This window comes from Pelodiscus sinensis, chromosome 2 (assembly GCF_049634645.1).
Source record: "Pelodiscus sinensis isolate JC-2024 chromosome 2, ASM4963464v1, whole genome shotgun sequence".
NCBI classification, from domain to species: domain Eukaryota; kingdom Metazoa; phylum Chordata; order Testudines; family Trionychidae; genus Pelodiscus; species Pelodiscus sinensis.
The window spans coordinates 160963468-160988058 of NC_134712.1; the positions used below are offsets into that span (position 1 = coordinate 160963468).

The 24591-nt window shown below is 41.5% G+C and overlaps 1 protein-coding gene across 2 annotated transcripts in view; it reads right to left on the reverse strand.

The window, feature by feature from the left end:
- Positions 1 to 24591, reverse strand: part of CUL1 (cullin 1) — a 93570-nt gene that overhangs the window by 32929 nt on the left and 36050 nt on the right. For both annotated transcript variants that reach the window (XM_075921712.1, XM_075921711.1), the window contains exons 3-7: positions 13121 to 13295; positions 11365 to 11532; positions 8432 to 8482; positions 7400 to 7490; positions 1827 to 1990 (exon numbers count right to left, since the gene is read on the reverse strand). In XM_075921712.1, coding sequence (XP_075777827.1) covers positions 1827 to 1990; positions 7400 to 7490; positions 8432 to 8482; positions 11365 to 11532; positions 13121 to 13295 — 649 coding nt within the window. The remainder of the gene's footprint in view (positions 1 to 1826; positions 1991 to 7399; positions 7491 to 8431; positions 8483 to 11364; positions 11533 to 13120; positions 13296 to 24591) is intronic.

Here is a 24591-nt window from a genome sequence, read left to right on the forward strand (position 1 = left end):
GGAGATAGATTATTTAATCTATCCCCACTTCTATGGGGACCAGTTTGATAAGGAAGTGGTCTGATGGTTGTTTTTGTTGTGTTTTTTGCAATGTGGTCTCCAGGGCCTACATATATCATTTAGGTGCCACTGGTACTAAATCCCCATGCCATCTACATTTCTATTAGCTGGCATATGCAAAGCTCTGATGCTTCCCACAGTTAAGGAAAAACTTGGAGCTCTAGGTAAATTGAGATTTTGCAGGCCCCCTGGGATTTTCTCAAACTAGGCAAGGGAACACCTCTCTCACCAGTGAGGCTCAGTCCAATCATCACATTCCTAAGTCAGCAGACCTAAGTCCTGACATCTGTCAGACCATGAATAGCAAGTCCAGATGAAGATCACTGAGACATCTGGGCAGCCCAGCACCTACATATAAGATGGCCAGAGACACAGTGAATGTGGGGCAAGAATGACAGAAGAATCCAGCAGAAAACACAGGTTACTTAAGTGGCTAACTTGGATTTGGTGCCTAACTTCAGAGTCTTTGTATTTGAGAGTCCTGAACAGGGGAAGGTGACTATTTGTGGCCCATTAGCCAGGTGCTCCTGGTCAGCTTCTAGCACATAAGCCCCTCTTTCTCAGTTTCACTCTGGCTAAGTTAGGGGGCTCACAGCTCAGCCTGCAGGCATCCAAGGATCCCTTTCTTAGGCACACAAGTCTCCCTTTGCATTGCATAGAGAACCTGGCTCCTACTTTAAGACAAATGATACCCTGAAATTAGGATAACACCAATGAATAGATCAAGACCTAAGTACCTTTGAGGATCTGGGCCTTTGTCTCTTAAAAACAAGACAGGCAAGGTTTGGTATAGATCATTTCAATTCTTAAATCTAATAATAATTTTTAGTGTGCAGTACTCAGCCTTCTTCCTGTTTGCAATCACATTAATTCTCCACACTCTTTCATGTGCCTTGATCTTTTTGGAAGCCTATATGGATTTCAGCCACAGGCAGGACAAAGGATCTGAGCAAACTACATCACAATAAAGTGGTCACCAGATTCGGGGTACATTAACATCTGCTATTCCGATGCATGTAAGAGCTCATAGCTTGCACAATCACTCTCTGAAACTTGGCAGAATAAAAAGTGCTTAAAAGAGATTGCTGATGGTAGGCATCAATTAAAGCAAAAATGCAAAAGCCAAAAAGAATGTCTCTGACTTGTTTTAATGTCAAAAGAGGAGACTATCTATTGTCTACTCCAATACAGCTGGGCCATTGGGGAAGCAGCAAGTGAAATACCTTTGCACTGCAAACCAAACAAAAAAGACCTTTCCCTCTCATGCTGGAACAACAAATGCTCTCAAAGAGAATTCTGCTGAACTTTTCCTAAAATCTGCTTCTTGATGAAAAGGGGATTTTGTCTAACCAACAAAGGCAGTGAGGCCCTTTGGTACCATTTACAAGCCCAACTCTTAGTACTGGAATGGAAACTGGGGCCTGTAAGCCACTACGACAGTTAATAGCTTTTTCATTGGGAAATTTGACAGGCCTTTGACGTACCTGAATGTATGCAATCACTTCATTTGCTATGCTCATTAAGAAAGGAGAGTTTCAAATCACTGTAAAAACACTTAAGGGGAGGAATTTCAAACCAACTAAGAGCAACAGAGATAGGAATAAGAACACCTCTGTTGAAAATGCAGCGGAAAGACAGCAAGTATTTTTGCTTTACTACAATAATTATCATCTTAAGAACTCAAATATTTTATCAGTGCTTACCTCCAATGGATTTTTGGATCTAGGAAATAAGCACTGAACTCCAGCTACTTAATAATAGCTCACCTTTTTCATGTATTCTGTGACTGGGTTCTGTTGCAAGAATTCAGTACTTTCTCTCGTATAAAACCTCTCTGTGTCAGCAAGAAACTGAGATTCAAAAGACTCTTTATACACTGTTAGCGTAGGTCCCTTTGCAAAGGCATCATCTTCATTCAGTCCCAGTTCCACTAAAAACCAAAGTACACAATGATTAATTGACCCTCCATTAAATGATCTACTATACATTTTGAATGTTTAGTTCTCTCCGCAATTAGTTATGAATCACAGAAGTGCATCCTTAATTCTAAACCAATGATGTGCACCAAGAGACCCGCCCCCCCAATTAATTATGAATCTATTCTGTATAAAAAAAAAATTCAGACAACTTTACTGAGGATAGATGAAACTGACAATGTGTGCTTACAGTTTTCATCTAAATAAAAACTCATGAAAATAAATTGATTTTCACAATTTGATCTCTGGAACAAAAGTATCCATTTAGTTTCTTGCTCATCTTCTTTCAAACAGGTATATATTTCACCTACTGAATAAAGTGGTCTTTATTTTATTACTCATTTGAATTACTGTAACATTTAAGAGCCCAAGTCATGGAACAGTATCCTATTATACGAGGCATTACACAAAGAGAGAACAAGAACAGGTCCTGAAAATTGATGTTATTTCACAGAAACATGAACTTCGGCTGAGTTCCGAAGTCTGACAAATACTATACGCTGTACAAAGAAAATCAGAACTGAAGCTGAAATGTCCTTAACCTATCCCAAAGTATGAAAATAAAGTGACATGCAGTTATTAGGAATTTAAACAGAATAGAATCATCACATTCTCTTATGACACTTCACATTTTTAAGTCAATTAACAGAACTCCACAAAGAGTGCAGCCTTGAACAAATGTGTTTTTCTGGAGAAGCTGGCAAAGACAGCAGATTAAAAATTGGCCAGGACTGTATGCCTCAGTCAGCTCCAAGCTGCTGACTGTACTATAGAACAATCTCAGAGGGGCAGCCATGTTAGCCTGTAACATTAAAAATAATTAGTAGTCCTGTGGCATATCAGAGACTAACAAAAATATATAGTGTTATGAGCTTCCGTGGGAAAGACCCACTTCATCTCAAGTTTTGGGGGCTCCAACAAGCAGGGCCTGCATTAGACTTGCTGGGGCCGCAAGCCCCATCATCTGGGTCTTGATCAGCTTACTTCACAGGAGTCCTTGTGGCACTCTGCTATGGAAACAAATAGTTAAGGTATCTTTTTAATATCTTTTCTTCTTTGCAGATAAAAGGCTAAAGCCTTCAGATGCCTACAGAATATCACCTTTCATCTGAGACAAGTGGATTACCTGACTCATATGAAACTCAAAAACTACTTTAGGAATGAATCTAGGGTGAGGTCACAAGACCATCTTCTCTCTACAGAAAGAGCTATAGTGGTAGGTGCACCCTAAATGCTCCAAGCTCTATGGCTGACATTACAGCTTTTAAGAAGGCCAGCTTCATGGACTGATGGGCAACAAAGCACGAGGTCAGTGGCTCAAACGGAGGTTTAATGAGCAACGGTAAAACAAAACTGAGGTCCCACCAAGGTGTAATTTTCACCAATGGTGTAAAGGATTTAATAGTCCCTTTCAGCAATTCAGTTGTGACAGAATGAATGAATATAGTATGGCTGTTGATTGGAGGAGAGAAAGTGACAATCACTGCTAAATACACTTGCAGAGAATCAGAAGAAAATCTGAAGATTTAAGCATAAGATGATACACTATGATAGCAGAGATCTAGCAGATTTTGCAGATGAATTTGAGAGTTCAAATTAAGACATTTTTCCATTTTCCTGAGTAACAGCTTCTTGTAGAGTCTTTGCTATTTTGAATAAGGATGGATTGCACCCTTTTAGAACACGAGCACACTATTTCTGATACCCATTAAATGCCAGGCTTTGAGTTGTATCAATCCTGGACTGGAGTGCTTCAACTTGTCCTTATTCTGGATTAGGAAGTCTGGCAATGTGAGGATGTTCATGGGTAAGTGAACTGAGAACTTAACCAGATCCATAATTCAAAACTGTCTTAGCCATTTGGTCCCAGTGGGAATGATTCAAGCACTGTCTTCATGGATATTCTGTAGAACCTGTGATATCAATGGGATGATAGAAAAGGCATACCCAAAGAGACCCTTCCAGGATACCAGTATGGTATCTTCCATTAAACCCTTTCCCAGGGCTGCTCTGGAATAGCACCGAGAAATTTTCTTGTTCTCTCAGTAGACAAAAAGTTCTTAGACTGGAATTGCCCTCTGGATGAAGATGCCTTCAAGAACTGAATTATGACTCCTCCGCTGGTGACTGAGGAAAAAATGTCTGCTTAACCTGTCCCCTAAAGAGTTTTATACCTTTGGTAAATATGTTGCTAGTAAGGTTATGTGATTGTTGATGCACCAATTCCACAGAAGGGACTACTTCAATACACAAAGGGAGAGATATCACCATGGGCTGCTGCCCTCCACCACACACACACAATTACTTGCATAAAATACCACTATCTATAATACTGTTTGATATTAGTTGGACATTTATGGATTGGGTGAGTGAGAGGAAGGGTTTGCAAGGTTGATGGACTTCCCAGTTCTAGGACGTCCATAGAGCCTAGATATTTTGTTCCATATGATAATTCATGTGAGCTATTCAACCCAAAGGGAGGCTAACAATGGTTACCACAGGAGGTTGAGTGAGGAAAGGGATTTGCCACCTGAGCCTTCTCCTGTTTTGTTCACCAAAAAAAACTTGGGATGGAACGGTCATCTACCATTTAAGATACCCTTCTTGATGTGGGCATGAAGAGAAGCCAGGCTTGTATGCAGCAAAGATAAATCTTGGCAAGTGGCATCAAGTATATGAATAAGGTCATGTGGCCAAGGAGGGAAAGGCAAGTTTTGATTGATTGATCTGGGTCTGAGAGTGACCTGATCAGAGCACTCATTGCCTGAATCTTTCGAGATGTCAATACATTTTTGTTGTAGTCGAGGCCAACATCTCATGCATAAAATGTATGAATCTCATCGTTGTTAATAATTAGTAGTCCTGTGGCATATCAGAGGAAAGGCAGAAGGCTGAGCACAACAACGGTTGCCCACTGAACTTTCCTTGTAGGAACTACCTATCAGAAGCCAGTTGCTGAGGTAAGGAAAGATTATAAATCCCTCTCTTCTCATTCAAGCGGCCACAACTGAAAAACCTTTGTAAAAACCCTGTGTGCTGAAACAAGACCAAAGAGGGTGGATTCTGAATTCATAATGTTCGTGATCAGAGAGGAACCCAAGGAAACTCCTATGGGGACTACATGTTAAGAGCTATAAACCATGTGTCCGTTAACTGGAGAATTATGGATTCCAAAGGTATTATGCTGAATTTTAGTTTTTGAATGAACCTATTCAACTGTGTCAAACTGAGAATTGGCCTCCACCTCCCATACTTCTTAGGGATCAAATAATAAGATGAATAGAAACTCTTCCCTGGATGTTGAGATGGAACCCTTGCTATGGCTCTGGTGGGAGAATGGAATTCACCTCTTGGTGCAGAATCTGCTTATGACAGTGGGCCCTGAAAAGGAATTAGGAAGGGGGTTTATGGCTAAGAGGTACTAGAAACCATCAAACAGCAGCCACAAACAATCTCTAATACCATTTGTTTGTTGTTAGGGCCCTCCAGTTTTTGGAAAATTGAGTAAGGCAGCCTCATATATCAGTGGAAGTGTACTAAGTGGTATCAATAAACTGATGTTGCCCTTGACAGCTCCATCAAAAGAAACTCTTCACTTGGGGGCTAGAGTAAGATACGATGGATGTAGCAAAGGCTGGGTTACTGGATTTAGAGACCCTCTATCTCTTGCATGGTGCCTCCTGAGGACAATGGTGGTATAATGGTTGAGGAGCTATGCTTATCTACAGTGTTTTCTCTTGGGGGAAGAGCTATATGTGCCCAGTGAGCAGAGCTGTCCTCAAGTTTGAGCTAGTAGGGACACTCATCAATCTTATTGTGATGATATTGAAGGGCACATCTTGGAAGGTATTCTGCACCTCACTAGGGAAGTTGAGAATGGCAACCACGATTCTCATTATAACAATGGCAGTAGCCACCCTCTTAGATGCAGTATTTGCTGTATCCATCAAAGCTTAAAAGGAAGTTTTTTGCCATCAATCTGCACTCATCCACTAAGTCTTGTAAGTGAACCCTAAACTCCTTGGGAGCTGGTCAAATTCCAAAAACATGTCATTAGTAAAACTCAGAATTAGCCTTGATAATTTGAGATTGTGAAGTAGAGGACAATGTAAGAGAAGACCTTTGGTACCTAGGTCAAATCACCAGTGTCTTTTATGAGAAATAGCAGCATTTGCTATTGCTTGGACTTCTCTGTAGTCCCCTGCTCCACCAAAGCCTTAGGTGGTAGCTGAGAACAAAAACTCTTCCTTCTTGGATGGAACAAAGTAGCCTTCTGAAAGGAGTCAGAACAAAAAAGCAAGAGCCAAACCATCAGAGGCAGCAGTGAGGGGCAAAAGGCAGCTGGTCCACGAGGGGAGCTGATTTTTAAACTGGCTCTGCTAGTGGACAAGCTCCTGCCTGGCACCCCGTGCTGCTGCCTTTGATACAGAGGCAGCAGCACGGAGTGGGAGGAGGCTCCTTGGGAGTGGGGCCAGAATGCAGTGGCTGCCAGCCTCACCCCCCGGGATCACAGAATAGTCGAGTAACCAATAAGAATTTATGAGGTTAATCAACTATTCAACTGACCGATATTTAACATCCCTACTCTGATGACGTGGTTTTAAACAAAGATGGCTGTTCTTAAGTCTGTGAGAGTACCCTTGGTTCTCATGTGAAGCCTTCTGCTAAGGCTTAACAGACTTAGCCTCCATTCCCAAGCTTGTGTTCAGAGGGGCACTGCCTACCTGGTGAAACTGATGTATAAAGGCAGAGGGTGATTCCTAGCCTGGATCTGATTACGGCCTTATTGAGTGCTATGTGAGACGTTTTCTGAGCTTGAGCTACACAAGGCAGAAACATGAACCTCACCCAGGCCCTATAGGCAGTTTTGATGGTCACTTCTCTGAAGAGGAGCGATTCAGGGCGAGGCTTATCAGGTAATCATTCACCTCCCTATCTACAACAGGAGCTACAGCACATGAGCAGATCCATGGACACTGCCTGCAAAAATTACAGACTTAAACACACATTTCACATGCTTATCTCAAGACTGAAATACAGATAGGGACCATCACTGAAAGAACATCTACAAGCTTAGAGTTCTGATTACTCCTAGCTATGAATTTTTGCCCCTGAAAACAGAAAAGGTTGCATTACTAGTTGGGACAGAGTAATTTGTTTTAGAGATATATACTATCTGTCACTTCCCCCACACCCAGATAGAATTAAAAGTTAAAAATTGTCACGTGGCAAATTACATTACTAAAAGTTAATTCTACTGCAAAAACCTTTCTTAATCAGCTATGGTAAAAAAAGTTGCTTCAGGGCTCTGGTGGAAGATTTTCCAAGTGATTACAATAAAACATTAAGGAAAATTTATTTACCATAGGATTGTACGACTCCACTAATCAGCCTGGTGTTGATGGTTTCACCATTTCTTTCCTTTTCTATCAGTTTCAACACAGCATTTGTTACCTTTGAAATATGGATTAAAATGAGTCAACATGCACTAAAAAAACCAACTACTTCATCAATAAATACAATAATTATTCAGACATGTATTTCCACACTCAGGACAATCCAAACGACTGAAAAAGATTTAAGGCAATGTGCTAAATCTTAACTCCCTCTTAACTCCCGAAAACTTAACTGAAAGTTGTGCGCATCAGTAACTTATAATTCAATACTTCAGCTAACGAACTGCAAAAAAAATACAAAGGCATCTGTTTGTTTTTAAACTGTTTTTCTATAACATATAAGCAATCTCTAAACTTTGGTTTTATAAATTCTCCTTGTTTGTATTTGAAATATATAGTAGAACCCTGCCAATCCATGCTTCGCTAAAGCAGTGGTTCTCAACCTGGGATCCAGTATTCCCTGGTGGGGCTGCAGACGAGTTTCAGGGGGTCTAACAAGGATGGCTGGCATTAGACTTGGTAGGACTCAGAGCAAAAAAAGCCAAAGCCATGATGCACAGGACTGATGCCCAAGAACCCAAGCCCCATCACCAGGGGCTGAAGCCAAAGTCTGAGCAATTTACCATCACAGTGTGTCTATCGGACACTTGCCCGGCTTGCTGCCCTTTAATGCTGCCCCTGGCTTTTATATGCAGAAAAATAGTTGTCTTGTCACAGCTGGGCCATGAAGTTTTTATAGCATGTGGAGAGAGCCTCAGGGGGAAAAAAAAGAAAAAAAGGTTGAGAACCTCTGTGCTAAACTATACCTATAATGTGCATACAAATTTAGAGCCTCTTTGCTTCCCTCATATGTAACAGTCTTACTGATGTCCCATATTACTAAAAATTCATTGAAGCAGAAGCCTTTTCTCTTCCTCTTTGCAGTTTACCTTGGAAAAATTACTTGTGACATTTCAATATTAATCTTATGAAATAATGCAGTATTAATAAAATATGTACCTGCTTATTTAACGGCCTGAACAAACAGTCCCTCCAGGTCACCAAGGCAAGCTAAGAATGGGGAAGGAAGAAGAAAAGAGAAAATGGTTATATATACACAGAATAATCCTTTATGGCACACTGAAATAATGTATTATTCTGAATTTAATTTTAAGAAGCTTTTAGTTATGGCAGCAAGTCTCAATTAGCTAAGCTATCTCAGGGAAAGCTCGCCTGTTTTAAATCCATACCTATAATTTAAATTACTAGATAGCAATATTTATGAACTCCTATTTTCCTCATTCTCCAGAGAGGAATGGGATTGCCCAACACTTACCTTAATAAATACTCCACTCTTAAATTTTACCAAAAAATGGGATTTTCTGCTACAGGCTGACGTAAGGTCTTTGAATTCGAACAGTCAGAGGAACAGCAACTAGGAGAGGAACACTCGCTGAAGACACCCTCCTAAACTCTCTTTTTATCTTCCCATTTAATATACAATTATTTTATAGTTCAATAACATATTTATTAAACAGAAACTAAAATAAAAAGATTCCTTCATTATATTACAATCTAAATTCACCAATGAGTCCAAGTTTCAATGAAAGGGAGAATATGAACACTGTGAAATGACAGTTTAGGCTAATTTTTAGAAGTAATACAGAGGAAATGTAGAGTACCCAGAGCATATCTATTGAGTGGCTGTTTCAAATACAAGGAATAAAATAGAAGAGGATTTGTAGCTTGTGGTCTAACAGCAACCTAATGAAAGAGGGCAAAGAACTCATTAGCATCTAGTAATGAGTTTCAGCTGGCCTGAGCAATTTACTGTTCTCCAACTCACTAATGTAAAAACCTGTATCTAGACCATGTCATGCAAGATAGCAATAGAAAGCGAATGACATGATGATCACTTATATTATTGCATGACGTATGTATAGAGGACAAATTCAAAGTTACAAACATACTGGAGCTCATATCAAAGAGTGGGTGCTGGGCATGGCTGAAGTTACCTCAACTTTGACAAAGAAATGTGGGTCTGCCATCTTGAAGGTTTTCTAAGATACATTAGGCTACATTAAGAGAAAATAAGAATGCAATTTATACAGAAGGACCAATTTACAAATAGGACCAAAAAAAAAACCAAAAAACCCAACAAGGGAAAGATACATCTACTCAGCAGCATGGAAGGGAGAAGAAATTGCAGGAACAGATCGATTTGTATTTTAACAAACACTATTGGGGGAAAGAAAGAAACATAAGACCTCCCTATACCAAGAGATTCCATGTCCCTCTCTTTACAGCTTGAATGAGCTTTCTTTGGGGAGCAGACTTCAGAAGAATCCAGTCAAAAAATGTACTGGACTATAAAAGAGAGGGGCAAGGAACCCCAAGTTACGATTCATTTAAGACGGCAAAGAAACCAAACGCAAAGGGAATGGTCAGCCATCTTACAGGAAAGTAGACTGGTAAGGTAAGTACCACAATCAAAGGTTGTAGCTTGTTTTGTTTAATCTTAACCCCTTGGAAGTGTTTTTCCACTGTTATTTTCTTGTAACTATTTCTAACTATCCTTTTTACTTGACTCACTCAAAATGCTATCTCATTTTGTTAAAAATCTTGTTTTTACTTGTAATCAAAAGTGAATGTTAACAAAACAAAAGAACCATAATCTCTCCCTGAATGGTCCAGGAGAGGGTTGGATATCGCAGAACACATGATTTTAGGTAAATTTAGGACTGGTGGGTTTTGAGTCACCTTTCTAGGTGTAACCAAGGCTGGTGGAGGCCACAACATGGCAGTGGTATAACAAGAAGCCTGCTGGAATCAGAGTTGCTGAGTAAGAGTTCCTAAAAACAGACACAACCAGTGCATGCTTGTATGCTGTCTAGAGCAGTATTTCCCAATTTTATTTGGTCATGGAACCCTTTTAAACTCAAAAGAATTTTGCGGAACCCCTAAAAACAGTCTTATATATGATATATAACAGGCAATTGCACCACTGACTGACTGCGTGCACAGCGCTGAGTAGTGACATCATTGTCCCCACTCTCTGGCTTAGCTGGCATTACACAGGGACACTTATCGTGGCACAAATGAAAATTGTTTTCAATAAAATTCATAAATTCTTAAATATTATTTTTAATCATAAAATATTATTGTCATGGAGTTTTCTCACGGAACCCTTATTTTCACTTCGCAGAACCCCAGGGTTCCACGGAACCCCATTTGGGAAACACTGGTCTAGAAGCATCCACCTAAAGGAGCTACAGCAGCACAGAATTTTGAGGCACTCAGTGTTACAAGGCTGGAAGTGACAGCCTCTCAATAGTCTGGACTGCTCCCCAGAAAATGGCAGCGTCAGAAGAATACAGTCAGGGAAAAGGCTTAGATGGAATACAATCAATTAAATACTGAAATAAAACAAAAGCAGACCAGGAGGCGGTCACAAATAGCATTCAAAGTGGGAGAAAAAGGTCATTTTTTGTGGAAGATGAAAAACCAGTGAATGGGAAGAAGAGGAAAATATGGTGTGTGGTTTTTTTGTTGTTGTTTTTTTTTGCGCAGCATCATATTAAATTGCATGAAAAAGAAAGGTCCAGGCAAAAAAAAGTGCAAACAATACTGATGATAGTCCCCACCAGAGCACAGAACAATATTTTGGGGGCAAAAAGAGCAAGGACATGAATTTTGGAGGACATATAAAATGGCACAATTTAGCTTGTCTAGACATGGAGAAGGAAAAAGGTATCACATAAGCTTGCAATTCTGTCAAATTCTGATGAGCATCATACAAAGAGTGAGTTTTAAGGGGTGATTTGTGTGAAGAGAAAGCAGATGACTGGTGCAAGAGGGTAGGAACAGAGTAGGGATACATTTATATTTCCATCAGAATGTTTTTACTAAAATTCAAACCAAATAAACTACTTGAAGTTGTATAAAATACTTACTGAGTAGATTTCATATATTCCTTTACGACCTTCATCACACTCACGACGAACCCAATGTCGATTGAGGTAGGCACAAATACCATTCAAAACTTTGCTTGAAAACCTATAATCTTCCCATTGTTGAGTGTAAAATTTCAGCACACTCTCATCCATCAAGTCTTCACCATCCTGAAATAGGGCAAGTCCATCAATACTGTACACAGCATTGTATTGTTTATTAAAAAATAAGCTATGTAGACACAAAAGTAATCATCTACTATAAACCAAAATCCATGACTTAGAACATACATTGTTGCCTGTAGTAAGATCTTTACTATAGCAATGGGTATGGCTGCATGTAGGAAACAAAGTATTAGTAAATCCATTCTTTCCTTGACAGTGGCCTAGTAAAATGTTAAAAGTTATGGGTTAGATATCTAGTAAAAACAATTGAGCCAGATCTACTCTACAGCCTCCACTATTAATACCACCTAGATACCTGGAACAGTGGAAAAGTTCACGTGCTAGATTTCTAAAGTATATCTGCTACCCAAAAGTCAAGAGTGAATACTGTCTCATTCTTTGATATCCCTGCATATAGCTGCAGTTAAAAATTGCTACCTTGGTGGAGGTAAAGCATTAGACCTGGCTTTTAATGTGGGGTTGAAGTCTGGACGGTAAGAAAAATGTAACTGGATACAGGGAAAACTGAAGTATCTCTTTATACTAGATTAATATGGATTGTGGGAATGTTCTGGATACAATATGGGATACTCTGGATTGTCACTGCATGACTACAAAGTCTAACTGTTGGGGCCACTAGACACTTTATATACTTGCTTAAATTAAAAAGAAATTGAAAGCAATGGTTTATCTTAATACTGAACAAGATTCCAAAAACAACTAGGATTTTTTTCCTAAAAAATTGTTAGTCCTATTAGTATATCATTGATAATTGCTGTGAGGGCATTTTCAACCGAATGAACAATTTTCTTTTTTTTTGTCAGTAGAGATAATATTGAGGTTAGCATTACATAAACAAAATTCAGCAACCCTCACAGCAAACTAAAGTTTCACAGATAGATTATGAGCACCAGCAAATGGTGTGATGTGTGTGTTTGTTTCACAGTGTACAAGGTAAAGAGTCAAAGGTTAATGGAAGAATTAAGATGTTAAATGTCATGATTTCCTACAAATCAAATCACTCAATTTTACTGGCAATGTTTTCTGATATTTTTAGCTTTAATGTACTACTGGGGGGCTGTGTCCCCTGCTCACTGAGCTCACCATTCCCATCTTGCAAAGGGTAGGCAACCCCGACTCTTGTCCCAGCCACTGGGGAGAGCTGGGTTGGGGCTGCGCCACCCTGGGCCCCTTCTCCCTCCCCTCCCCCATTTCCCCCTTCTTCCTCCCTCTCCTCCTCAGGCCCCCCTTCTCCCTTACACCCCCTCCCAAGCTGCAGCGCAGCCAGGTCAGTCTTTCACCCCCCAGCCACAGAGTGGCTGGTCTGGTTCAAAGCCACGCACGGCCAGGCCTGTCCCCTTGGACCTCCGAGCACAGGGGAGGGGAGAAGGGGTAGGCCTCAGGCCACATGGCTCGTGGCTCCCTGAAACACAGGGGAGGGAAGAAGAGAGGGGCTGCGGGGATGGAGAGTGATGCACGTTGTCACTCTGTCATCCCGCAGGAAAAGTTTTCTTTAATATACAGTAAGGATTTTGACCCCAATCCACCTGAGTTTCATGTAGTTATTCATTTAATTGACATGATGCCACCTTACCTTAAGGAGATTTGTCAAGTAGTTCTTCAGAAATTCTTTAAGCCGTTTGTACAGTTCTAAGCCAACAAACTGAGCTCCTCCAGGTGTCTGGCCTTTTTTAGATTTAGAAGGAGGTACTCCAGCTCCTCGTGCTTGATTAGACTGGTGTACACTAGTACAGTAGTTATAAACATGACTGACAGAAAAGTTAAGGAATATATGTGTGCATGATAAATGGGCTATGCAAATTCTAGGAATTCCATATGAACACGAAAAAGCATTTATAAACAATGATTTATTCCTCCTGTGAGGATTACCTGTTGTGTCAGTAAGGAGCATCCCCACAGGAAAAACTGAAGAGGAGACAGATTACGTTATCTGTCCAAAGTATTTCAGTGTGTAGTGTAGCTGAGAACAGGACAAAGTATTTCTGACTAAATTAATGTAATAACATTCCTCAAAAGATCAAAAGTATCCTGAGAATTGCTTTCTTGTTAATTTAGTTTCTGTTCCCAGCAAAATAATAAAAGAAAATAATATTAAGAGAAAAAACGTAATGAAATACATTTAGGCTACGTCTATACAGCAAGCCTCTTGCAGAAGAACAAATGCAAATGGAGCACTCATTTGCATATGCAGCACACATTTGCATTTCCTCTTCCTTTCCCTTTTGCGCAAGAGCTGTTCTTCCTCAAAAAAATGAGGGGAAGTTTACGCAAAAAGGCGCCGTCTACACAGCGCTTTTTTGCGCAAAAACCTCTTGCGCGAAAGGGAAAGGAAGAGGAAATGAAAATGAGAGTGCTGCATATGCAAATGAGCGCTCCATTTGCATTTGCTCTTCCGCAAGAGGATTGCAGTATAGATGTAGCCTAAGAGGGTGACCTATCAGGAAAAGCAACCATAAGGTTACATAAAGAAAAACTTTCCAGGCTAATCTGACTGCCTTCACTTTTTGCTAGAATCACAAAATTAATGAATAAAGGGGAAACACTATGAATACATTTATATTTTAGTAAACCATTTATAAAAGTCTCAAAATCCTAAGAGGTAATAATAAAATGTATCTAAATGCACAGAGGGATCTAGGAGAGCACTGTTGGGATTGATGCTAGGTAGGAATAATCTTAATTAACATCTTTATTAATAAACAGGAAGATACTGTAAACCATACTAATCTTTTAAAATAGGGGAAAAGAGTAGCTCAAAGCCCAGAGACCAATTAAACACCAATTAAACTTTAAATGGATACATAGGTATTGTGCTGGCCTGCTACGCAGAGGTGAAATTCTGGTTAGTGAACTGAAAGGAATTTAAGCACTAGTTTGAACTAGGGATGTAACAGTATAGTTGATTAACTGATTAGCAAAAGCTTATAGGTTAATGCTATGGACTACATGCATTTCCTTCCCCCCACCCTTTCCAGTACATTTTTAGCAGCCTGGCCAGCAGTACAGATCAGTTCTGGCTCGCTCAAGGTCCAGAACCTACTTCTGCTGCAGCCCTGCTTTTAAAGTGTATTAGGAGCCAGGCAGGCAGCTTGGCTCAATTGTGGCTCATGCCAGGTACAGGAGCTCAGACCCACCTTAGACAGGGGCTGTTGTCACCCTGTTGTGCTGCCTCTTTATCAGAGGCAGCAGCACTGGGCAACAGGCAGTTGGTCCACAAGAGGACCTGGTTTTTAAACGGGCTCCCCTCGTGGACCAGCTCCCGCCTGACACCCTGCATTGCTGCCTCTGATACAGCAGCTGCCAGCTCTGCTCCCAGAGTCTACAGAATAGTTGACTAACCGATAAGAATTCACGAGGTTAGTAGACTATTTAATTAACCGATATTTAACATCCCCAGTTTGAACAGACAAAGAAAAGAACCAGAAACATGGGCTGAAAATAAAACAATAGTAATTTTGAAGTATACAAGCTAATACTAGCTGAGAAAAACAAGTAAGAGTGCATGCCCACACAGAGGGAAAGAGAAATATATGAAGCAGTTATGTGGAAAGAGACCCAGCATCACTAATGAACAGCAAAGTACACATTTGTTTACAATGTAACATGATTAAATAAAAAAGCCAAAGCAATTTTGGGCTGCAAACAGTCATCAAGTTAAGAAACAGAATGGTGGTAATTCTTCTATAGCTTTAGTCTAACCAGACATATACCATGTCTATTAGGATGTAAAATCTCATTTAAATGGTTAGTCTATTAAATGTGAAGGGTTGGAGTGCTGTATTGCATTAAGAATGTTAACTAAATTGTAATTTACTAGTCGAGTAGTCGATGGAATTTTCACTGACTACTCGACTGGCACTTCCACATTCCTCCTTTGAAATGCACAAGAGCCCCACAAGGGGCTCTTGTGCATTTCAAAGAGGAAGCGCCCTCACGGAGTCCAGGGTCAGCAGGGGACTCAGTGTCCCCTGATGACCCCAGGCGCCATGCTGTTCTGACGCTTTGAAATGCCATGTGGAACCTGGGGTCAGCTGGAGACATGCTGCATGCAACCTGGGATCAGCTGGGGACTCCCCAGCAGACCCCGGACTCCACACGGCATTTCCACAGAACCTGGGGTCAGCTGGGGACTCCCCAGCTGACACTGGGCTATGCGCGCTTTGAAATGCCACACTGGAACACGGGATCAGCTGGGGAGTCCTCAGCTAACCCCAGGCTCTATGCAGCACTCCCGCTTTGAAACGCCACGGCAGTGTTTCAAAGGTGCAACAACGCATGGAGCCCAGGTATGGGCTCCATGCAGCGCTGCCACTTTGAAGTATTCTATCTTCCCCTCCAAATTTGCTGCCTCTGTCTGACAGAGGCAGCAAGGGGGAAGGGGGGAGAATCGACTAATCGACTCAAATATCCAGTAAGCATTTGCTTATCAGAGAGTCAATTAGTCAACTAATCCTTAACGTCCATATACCACACCCCTCCTCCCCAAGGCCGAGATGAAGTGGCCCCTCACCACAGGCATTCGTAGTGAAAGAGTGCAACAAGTACATTATAATTACACATATATAAATACTAGGACTGTCAATTGACACAGGTTAACGCCTGCGATTAACACAGAGCACAATTAACGCATTAATCAAAGGCATTTCCACGGCACTTTCAAAGGGGCAGCGCAGTAGGAGCCTGGGATCAGCTGGAGTCCTCAGCTGACTCTGGGCTCCGGGCAGAGCTGCCCTGGTGTTTCAAAGGGGCAGCGCCTGGGGTCAGCTGAGTGGTACTGCCCCTTTGAAGCGCTGCCCTGGCATTTCAGAAGGGCAGTGCAAAACAGCCCAGAATCAGCTGGAGACTCCAGTTGATCCCAGGTTCCCACAGCGCAGCCCCTTTGAAATGGCAGGGCGTTGTTTCCAAGATTAGCCCAATGCAGAGCCCAGGATCAACTGGAAACTCCAGTTGATCTCAGGTTCCCGCCGCGCTGCCCCTTTTGAAGGTTGGGGCAGCCTTTCAGAGGGGCAGTGCTGCACCGAGCCGGAGTCAGCTGGGGACTCCAGCTGATTCCAGGCTCCACGCAGCACTGCCCTGTTGAAATGCTGCCACTGCGTTTCAAAGGGTCAGCACCGCAGGAGCCCGGGATCAGCTGGAGTCCCCAGGTAACCCCGGCTCCACGCAATGCTGCCCCCTTGAAACACCGCCACAGTATTTCCAAGGGGTAGTGCGCGTGATTAATCGCGATTCCATTTTTTAATCTCTTGACAGCCCTAATAAATACATAAAACATACAGAGGTTTACGAATACAGTAAAATTTCTATAATAATAGAATGTTGTACAGGTTGAATTCTAGTCTGGCACCTTTGGGACCTGACTGGTGCCGAAGCAGAGAATTTGCCGAACTATGGGGATCAGTATTGTCTAGCAACATTACCAACACTTCCACTGCTTACAAGGCTCTTAGAAGACATTTAGGGGTAAATTAGAGCTAAAGAACAGCACAGAATGCTGAGTGCTAGGACTGGTGGCAGTAAATACACTTTATAGAATCATTGGAAATTTGGCCGTACCCATGATAAGTGGACATCCAGCTAACTAAAATCATGCCAGACAGCTGTTGACAGACCAGAGTGTGCCATGCTAGAGAGGTTCAATCTGTATCTGGAAGTGTAAATCTGGAGATATTAGGATAGCCTTTAAGCCAGCTGCCCCCAGCACCAGCTTCTGCTCCCCCCTCTGTTGCCTCTGATACAGAAGCAGCAATGGGGATGGGGGGAGTCTACTAGATTAATTGATAATCCCAGTCTTATCGGTTAAACACTCGACTACTCTTTCACATCTCTAGTCACAAGTATCCCAGTGGAGACTTTTGTGCAGCTGTCTTTGGTTAATATAGAAAAGCCTACAGCCTAAATAGCTAGAGCTATCCATGTATTTATATTTTAATTTATAATTAAGTTAGTTTAAGTTTATAGACTGTTAAGGATGTAAAATCCTGTTTAATCAGTTAACCAGTTAAATGTTACGTTTAACTGATTAACAATTTAACATGGGCGGAGGCAGAGTACCACCCCAGTCTGCCTGTTAACAAGTAACAATCATCCTGCATTTAATAGTTATTTTAGTTCATGATGGTAGGTAGATGTGTTTATTTATGAGTATAGTAGGTAAAACTAATTCATCAGAAAAATACTAGAATGTGTCTAATTATGCCCAAAGATATGCCAATATTTAGTTCTACCAGATGCCAAAAAGTGATAAAAGAAAAAAAAATTAGGAATAAAGCAGAAATTGGTAGAACAAAAATTTTAATCACAGTAAAACAAATTTACAAATAAGGAAAAGATTATGCAGTAGGTAATGAAGGTGCCACAAACCATATTTAGTAAAGCTCCTAAATTTAAATATTAAAAATACACTATCTGGGAAATCCTTATTAAAAGTAATATGTAAATTGTTAATCAGAGTACTTTAGTGTAACAAATAGCTTCTGGAGTACCAGGCTTATTGGACCAATGTTTATGTAAATTTCAGATCAATCTAAATTTGGACAGTTCCCTTTAAATTAATTTCTGTGTGAAATGTATATTAATCAAATACTAGTCCTGGGGGAATTCTACAATTGCTGCATTTGGAGCTGTAATAAAATTGCAGAATTCCCCCAGGACTGGAATACTGACTAAACAAACATTTTGAATGTTCTTACAAGATGGGTAACCTTTGTTTTTATTTTTCTTTTTAACCAAATGACATTAGAAAGTCTCTTAAATGCCAGTATCAATTCAAATAGGAATTACTTGATTGAATAAATTACAGATTGTGTACTTCCTGTCTTTTCCCATAACAAATGAAAAAGGTTAAAGCTGCATGTGCATTCTGTGTAAGTAGAATTAGTATTTATTATAAAGGTATAGCTTTTGAAATATTGAAACAGTATAGATTATTAAAGATATGAAAGTAGCCAGATTTTGTTTTTAAAATTAGAACCATATGATTGCTCTCACTTGTGTAGGAATAAGTGCATTAGAGAGTTCCTTGAAAACAATGATTCTCAGACTACATTTTAGTGCTGCAGGGAAGCAGGAGACTAAGGCTATTCCATAAAATTTTATTTAAAAAAAAATGCAGAAAAACGAATTGCTATTTTTGAAGAAAAGAAAACATATGAATGCTTTTACCTAGAGTAAAACGTACACTTATGCTAAAACTCCAAAGAAATTCAATATTTTAAAACTTGTATGTGAAAGGTTAACCAGTAAGCATCCCTTAATAGGTAATGCTTAGCAGTTCCGGTTTATCATTAACCAACAGGGGCTGGAGCAGTTCCTCACATGCCTCCCCACCTTTAAACAGGTTAACCAGTTAAACAATGCATTTAACCAGTAACTAATTAAATGGGATTTTCCATCCTTATTTCATCAGTTAATTTCTTGGTCTATTTATTTATATTTGCATTCTGTGTTAGGTGCCGACAGAAGAGAGATTAATAGTGTAATCGATCAATCGATAAGCAAAAGCATATAGGTTAATGCTATAGACTACACACATTTCTCCCCCAACCTTGCCAGGAAATTTTTTTTAACAGGCTGGCCAGCAGCCCGGCTCAGTACCAGCTTGCGCCGGGTCCAGGACTTATTCCTGCTGCGGTTCTGCATTTAAAGTGTATTAGGAGCTAGGTGAACAGGCAGCCCAGTTCAGTTCTGGCTCACACCAGATATGGGAGATCAGACCACCCTCCTGGACAGGAGCTGCTGCCACCCCATGCTGCTGCCTCTGTATCAGAGGCAGCAGGGTGGGGCCAAAGGCAGCTGGTCCACGAGGGGAGCTGGTTTTACGGAGGCAGCAGCATAGGATAGCAGGGGGCTCCTTGAGAGTGGGGCCGGAGTGCACTGGCTGCCAGCCTCACCCCCGTGGACTATAGAATAGTCGAGTAACCAACAACAACTCATGAGGTTAATCGACTATTCAATTAACTGATATTACACATGCGCATTAGGGATGTTAATCTCAAACCGTATACTGGAGATTTTTCCCACTAGTAGTGCCTGTTTAGCCCACATATACATCCTAGGCCTCCTCATACCAGACCAAAGCTACACAGGGATGCACAGGTGAAGCACCCCAGGTCCTTCTAGGTTATCGGATAGTCGACACTAGTTGACTGGTTGCTTCCCCCCCCACACACACACCTTGCTGCATCTATCAGAAAAAGAGGTAGCAAGGGAGGTGAAGGGAGGGGATGCTTGGGGGAACCAGTTTAAAAGTCGGTTCCCTCAGCTCCATTGGGGGGGGGAAAGGGGTCAGGGGATCAGCATTGGGTTCCAACTTTGAAATGTAAAAAAGAGTCCCCATTGGGGCTCTTGTCCATTTCAAAGCAGAAACGCTGCATGAAGTGTGGGATCAGAGTCCGCCGCTAGCCCCAGGCTCCATGCGGCATTTCAATCTTTGAAAGAGCAGAGCGGGCTCTTGCTACATTTCAAAGCAGAAGAGCTGGCTATTAACTAATCAAATCGTCACTCGAAATTCCACTGACTATTCGATTAACGAGTAATCTAATTTTAGCATCCCTACTCAGTACCAAAAGTCACTTGGTATCCACGAGGAGCAGGGATTACAGCTCATCCATTAAGGACTGATGGTGCCACATATAACTAGATTTTTGCAAGATGGAGTAGGAAATCAGTACCAACACAGTAACAGGATGTGGTGCTAATACTGATAGTATCACTGATGGTGGACACACTGATGTAGGCACTGACAGAGTTCAGCAGTGTTGCTTGCTTGGTACCTAAGGTACCAAATGGTCAAGTATGGACAGCGGGACTGAGCCTGATAGTACCAGGCCAGGGTGCTTAGGCTTGCCCTCCTTGTCTGTAGTAGAGGGTATCAAAGCCCTGTCAAACCCCCATCTGTCCCTAAAATTCAGGGTCCTGTACAGGAGGAGCCCTTTGAAACAGTACCGAGCCACAAGAGGAAATGGGCTTTTTCAGAGCTGGCTCCTTCAGGTGAGAAGCCATACTTCTCTGTCAGGAAACCCTTTCAGAAGCCTCTCAAACTCTCCTTAGAAAAAGCCTGCACCAAAGAGGAAGGGGAATCTGCATCAGTGATTAGAAGTCTGAGCTTAGTCGCTCTGTTTTTTTATGCGCTGAACTTGAGGGCTAGGCAGAAATTGCACTACTAGGAGACAGGACTCCCCAAACAATGGACTCAGAGTGGCTGTTACGCACAAGAAGTCTCTCTCAGCAGGAGCAACAGCGTTTGAAGCCTAGAAAGCCAGGCATACCTGTCAGGAAAACTAGATTTCCTATTGAGAAAGAGGGGTGAGGGAGGGGAAAAACCTAAAACCTAATCCTCTGACTACTATCAATAACTAACTAATCTTAACAAGCAACAACAACAGGAAACTAGCCAAAGCATGCTCAAGATAAGCAGCTAGGGCTGTCTCAGGCCGAAGCAGATGAGAAGAAGTTGAGGGCAATTTGCCCATGGTTCCTTATATAGGCTCTGTGTCTGACACAAAGACGCACATGGCACTGTTAGCAGAAAAATATCTGTGATTGAGAGCTGAAAGAGGACACTACTCAAAGAGGAAATTTACTTTCCCCTCAATCAGGTGAGCACATTACAAACACAACATAAATCTTTTGTGCTTTTTCAGCATATAAATACTAGATCACATAGTTGCTGTCTATATGTTTTCTTCCTAGAAGCTGAAGCCCTGGTCACTCAGGATGGTAATGACTCTAGAGAGTCAAGTGTCCCTATTCCTCTATATGGCAGCCAAACACTCTTCATTACATAAGCTTTGGCAACATAATTCTGCTATCATTTGGAAACTGCCATCTGAATTTAGATAAATGGTAAAAGGCGGATATTTTGAAAAATCATTCTAAAAATCCTTTTTGGAAAAAAAATCTTTGTAGCTCCACCTTGCACTATATTTGTATCATGGTTGAGGAGCTAAACAAAAAAGGAGCACACGCTGGATTTCCTTGATTGATGGAAAAAATAAGAAGGCTTCCAATGTGAGTTCTGATGCTCCTTCAACTATTTTGTTCTGATGAAAATGCTGAATTACTTTTCATTTATATTGGTAGTTCTGTTGTAGCCATAAACCCTAGGATATTAGAGAGAAAAGGTGGGAGAAGTAGTACGCGTTTTATAGGATCAACTCCTGTTCATGAAAGAGAAGCTGTCGAGCTTACACAGAGCTCTTCAGATCTGCTTAGTGATTCCAAGAGTAATGGAACCTAACACCAAGTTATTCAACCAACTAATGATCATTGAATTAGTGCAAGATTGACTAAATTAACATTATTTATAATATCCTCAAATGTAATTCTCTCATTAAAAATGCCTTTTTCAGTATATTTAAGAGAAATTTGACTGATATTCTACCAAGCTCCTTTGACGGTAAAGCTATCGTTGATATCTTGTTAAAAAAAAAAAAATCTTTTCTTTGAAACAAGATCGCTTTCCCACAATGCTTATTTGCTGAATGAAATTTAAAACTCTGGGATAGATGCAAACTTGTCTCAAACCATTTTATAGCAAACCAGTGCTACTGAGGTAAACAACTTTATTTGTGTAGTCTACAAGATGATGTTGCCTTAAAATAGCAAAAGGTAATAAAAAATGTTAAAAAGTAAACTGCACTAAGATCTGAATTTAGTGGCTCTTATACCTTAAATACTATCAAAAGGGTAAATTCAGATCTTGCATTTATAAGAATCTCATATATCGTATGTTATACTGTTTCACTAACCTGCAGCGACACTAACACATGGTGGGTGCCTAGCATTACCACACATCTAGATATAGAACAGAGAAAAGATTATCCTCAAACTATATTTTTAAATATATCTCATCTCGTATGACTTACTTTGTACTACTTGTACTCTATTTGCTTTGGAAAAATAAACAACCTAAGAGTAAAAACACAGACCTGCCACTCCTGCAGATTGGTTTTCTCACAAGTCTTTATATTTCAAGAGATTTTTAGACTCTAGAATAGGAATATTAGATATTGATTAAGCAGTCAAGTAACTGCATGAATTCCTATCAGTTACTCAACTATACTATAGTTCTGGGGGCAGGGCCAGCAGCCAGTGAACGCTGCCCCTACTTCCAGGGAGCACCCTGCCGCCCCACGCTGCTGCCTCTGATACAGAGGGGTTACGAGCTCCTCATAGACAGAGGCCGCTGTGGGCCGGGAAGGAGTGAGAGGCAGCAGCAAAGCAGCCTCTGTCCATGGTGAACTGACATCCGTAGCGGACAGTCTGCTCTGGCATCAGCCCCTATCTGCGGGGGGAGGAAGATCCAAACTCCCTGCAAACAATGGCCAGCTTCTGTACGCAAAGAGCTCGGACCCCCTACAGACAGAGGCTGTTGCTGAGGACCAGCCTCTGCCTGCGGCAAACCCAGGCTTGCCCCAGACAGAGGCTGCTCCGTAAGAGGCAGCAGCGTGGGGCGGTGGGTGACACTTCTGATCTGGTGCTGGAGGAACTGGCTTTTAAGCCAGCTCCCCCAAACACAGGCTCCTGTTTCCCCATCCCTTGCTGCCTCTGTATACAGAGGCAGCAAGGGGGAGGGGAAAATGCATGTTGTCAACAAGATTAACTGGTAAGCTTAGCCTTATCAGTTAATCGTATAGTCGACTACATGTCAACATACCTACTCTTGAAACTGAATACAGTTGACTCCGTGATCGCTAAGTTTCTACTTCACAATAGGGATGTAAAATTCCATTTAATTGGCTAGCTGGATAAACATACTGTTTAACTAGTTAACTGATTAAAGGGGGACAAGCAGGAGGGTGGAGGACTCGGAACTGCCCTCCCCCGCCACCACAGGCCTGGGCTGCTTTCGCAGATGAGGCTTGCCGCAGATGAGGCTGCTCCACGGGATGCTGGAACAGTCTCTACCTGAGGCGGGCAAGGGCACCCCAGAAGCAGGGGTTGCTCTGCTGACCTGGTAGGAGCAGCCCCTACCCGAGGGGCACTCGGGCCTACTGTGGACAGAGGCTGCTCCAGACAGGATGCTGGAGAAGTCCCTGCCTGTGGCAGGCCAAGATGCCCAGCAAACAGGGCTGCTCCTGCATCCCAACCAGAGCAGTCCCGGCCTGTGGGGAGCCCAGGACCACCGTAAGCAGGGACTCAGCTGGAACAGCGCCCTGTGCACGGCAGGTGAGCAACTCCTCTAGGCCCACCTCTTGAACTTTCACACCCTTACTTCACAGCACTTTCTTAAGATTTCTAGCACTCATTTAAATGTTGCAGATTTTTCTAATTCAAGCACACGTTACTCCTCCTAGATATGGGGCTAAAAAAAGTGTAGCCTATTTTATTTGCTCTCAAAAGTCTAAGACCAGATCCTGAAGCATCAAGTGCAGAATTCAACACATTCCCAACTATTACTGAAAGAGCATTCCATACAAATCCGAAGACTACATTGATTATTTCTACTGATTTGGAATCTAAATCCACAGTTCAGAAGATTATTATGAGCAGGGCTTGACGAACGGCAGCGAAAGCCACTCGCCAGCCCCGCACTGCGCATGCATAAGACCCGCACTGGGCACGCGTGCACTGCAAATGAACAGGGCACCCGGCTGAAATCTACTCGCCACGGGCAAGTAGATTCAATACTTTGTCAAGCCCTGATTATGAGCACATTCTATGAAGGTATATCTGAAGAACATTTGATAAATTACATACATCACCTTACCCTCCTGTGAAATTTAGAGGACTGCTTATATTACACAGCCTTCAGCCCAACCATCCTCTACCCCCTTAAACACACACTTTCTTCAAGTTTTGAAACTAATTCCCTATCTACTCACTCAATCTTAAAAATAAGACTACCATCTGACAGATTTACAATTTCCTGAGACTCCAATATTATTTTAAAAAAACTGAATTTAGAGATATTATACCTATCTGCTTACCAACTGTTTAGACCTGCCATTTTTATTCATCAAGGAGCATAACAGAACTAGACTAAAAATTCATTGAGTACACACTCACTTCCCAAAAACATTTTTCTTTATTCTGTCTCAACTT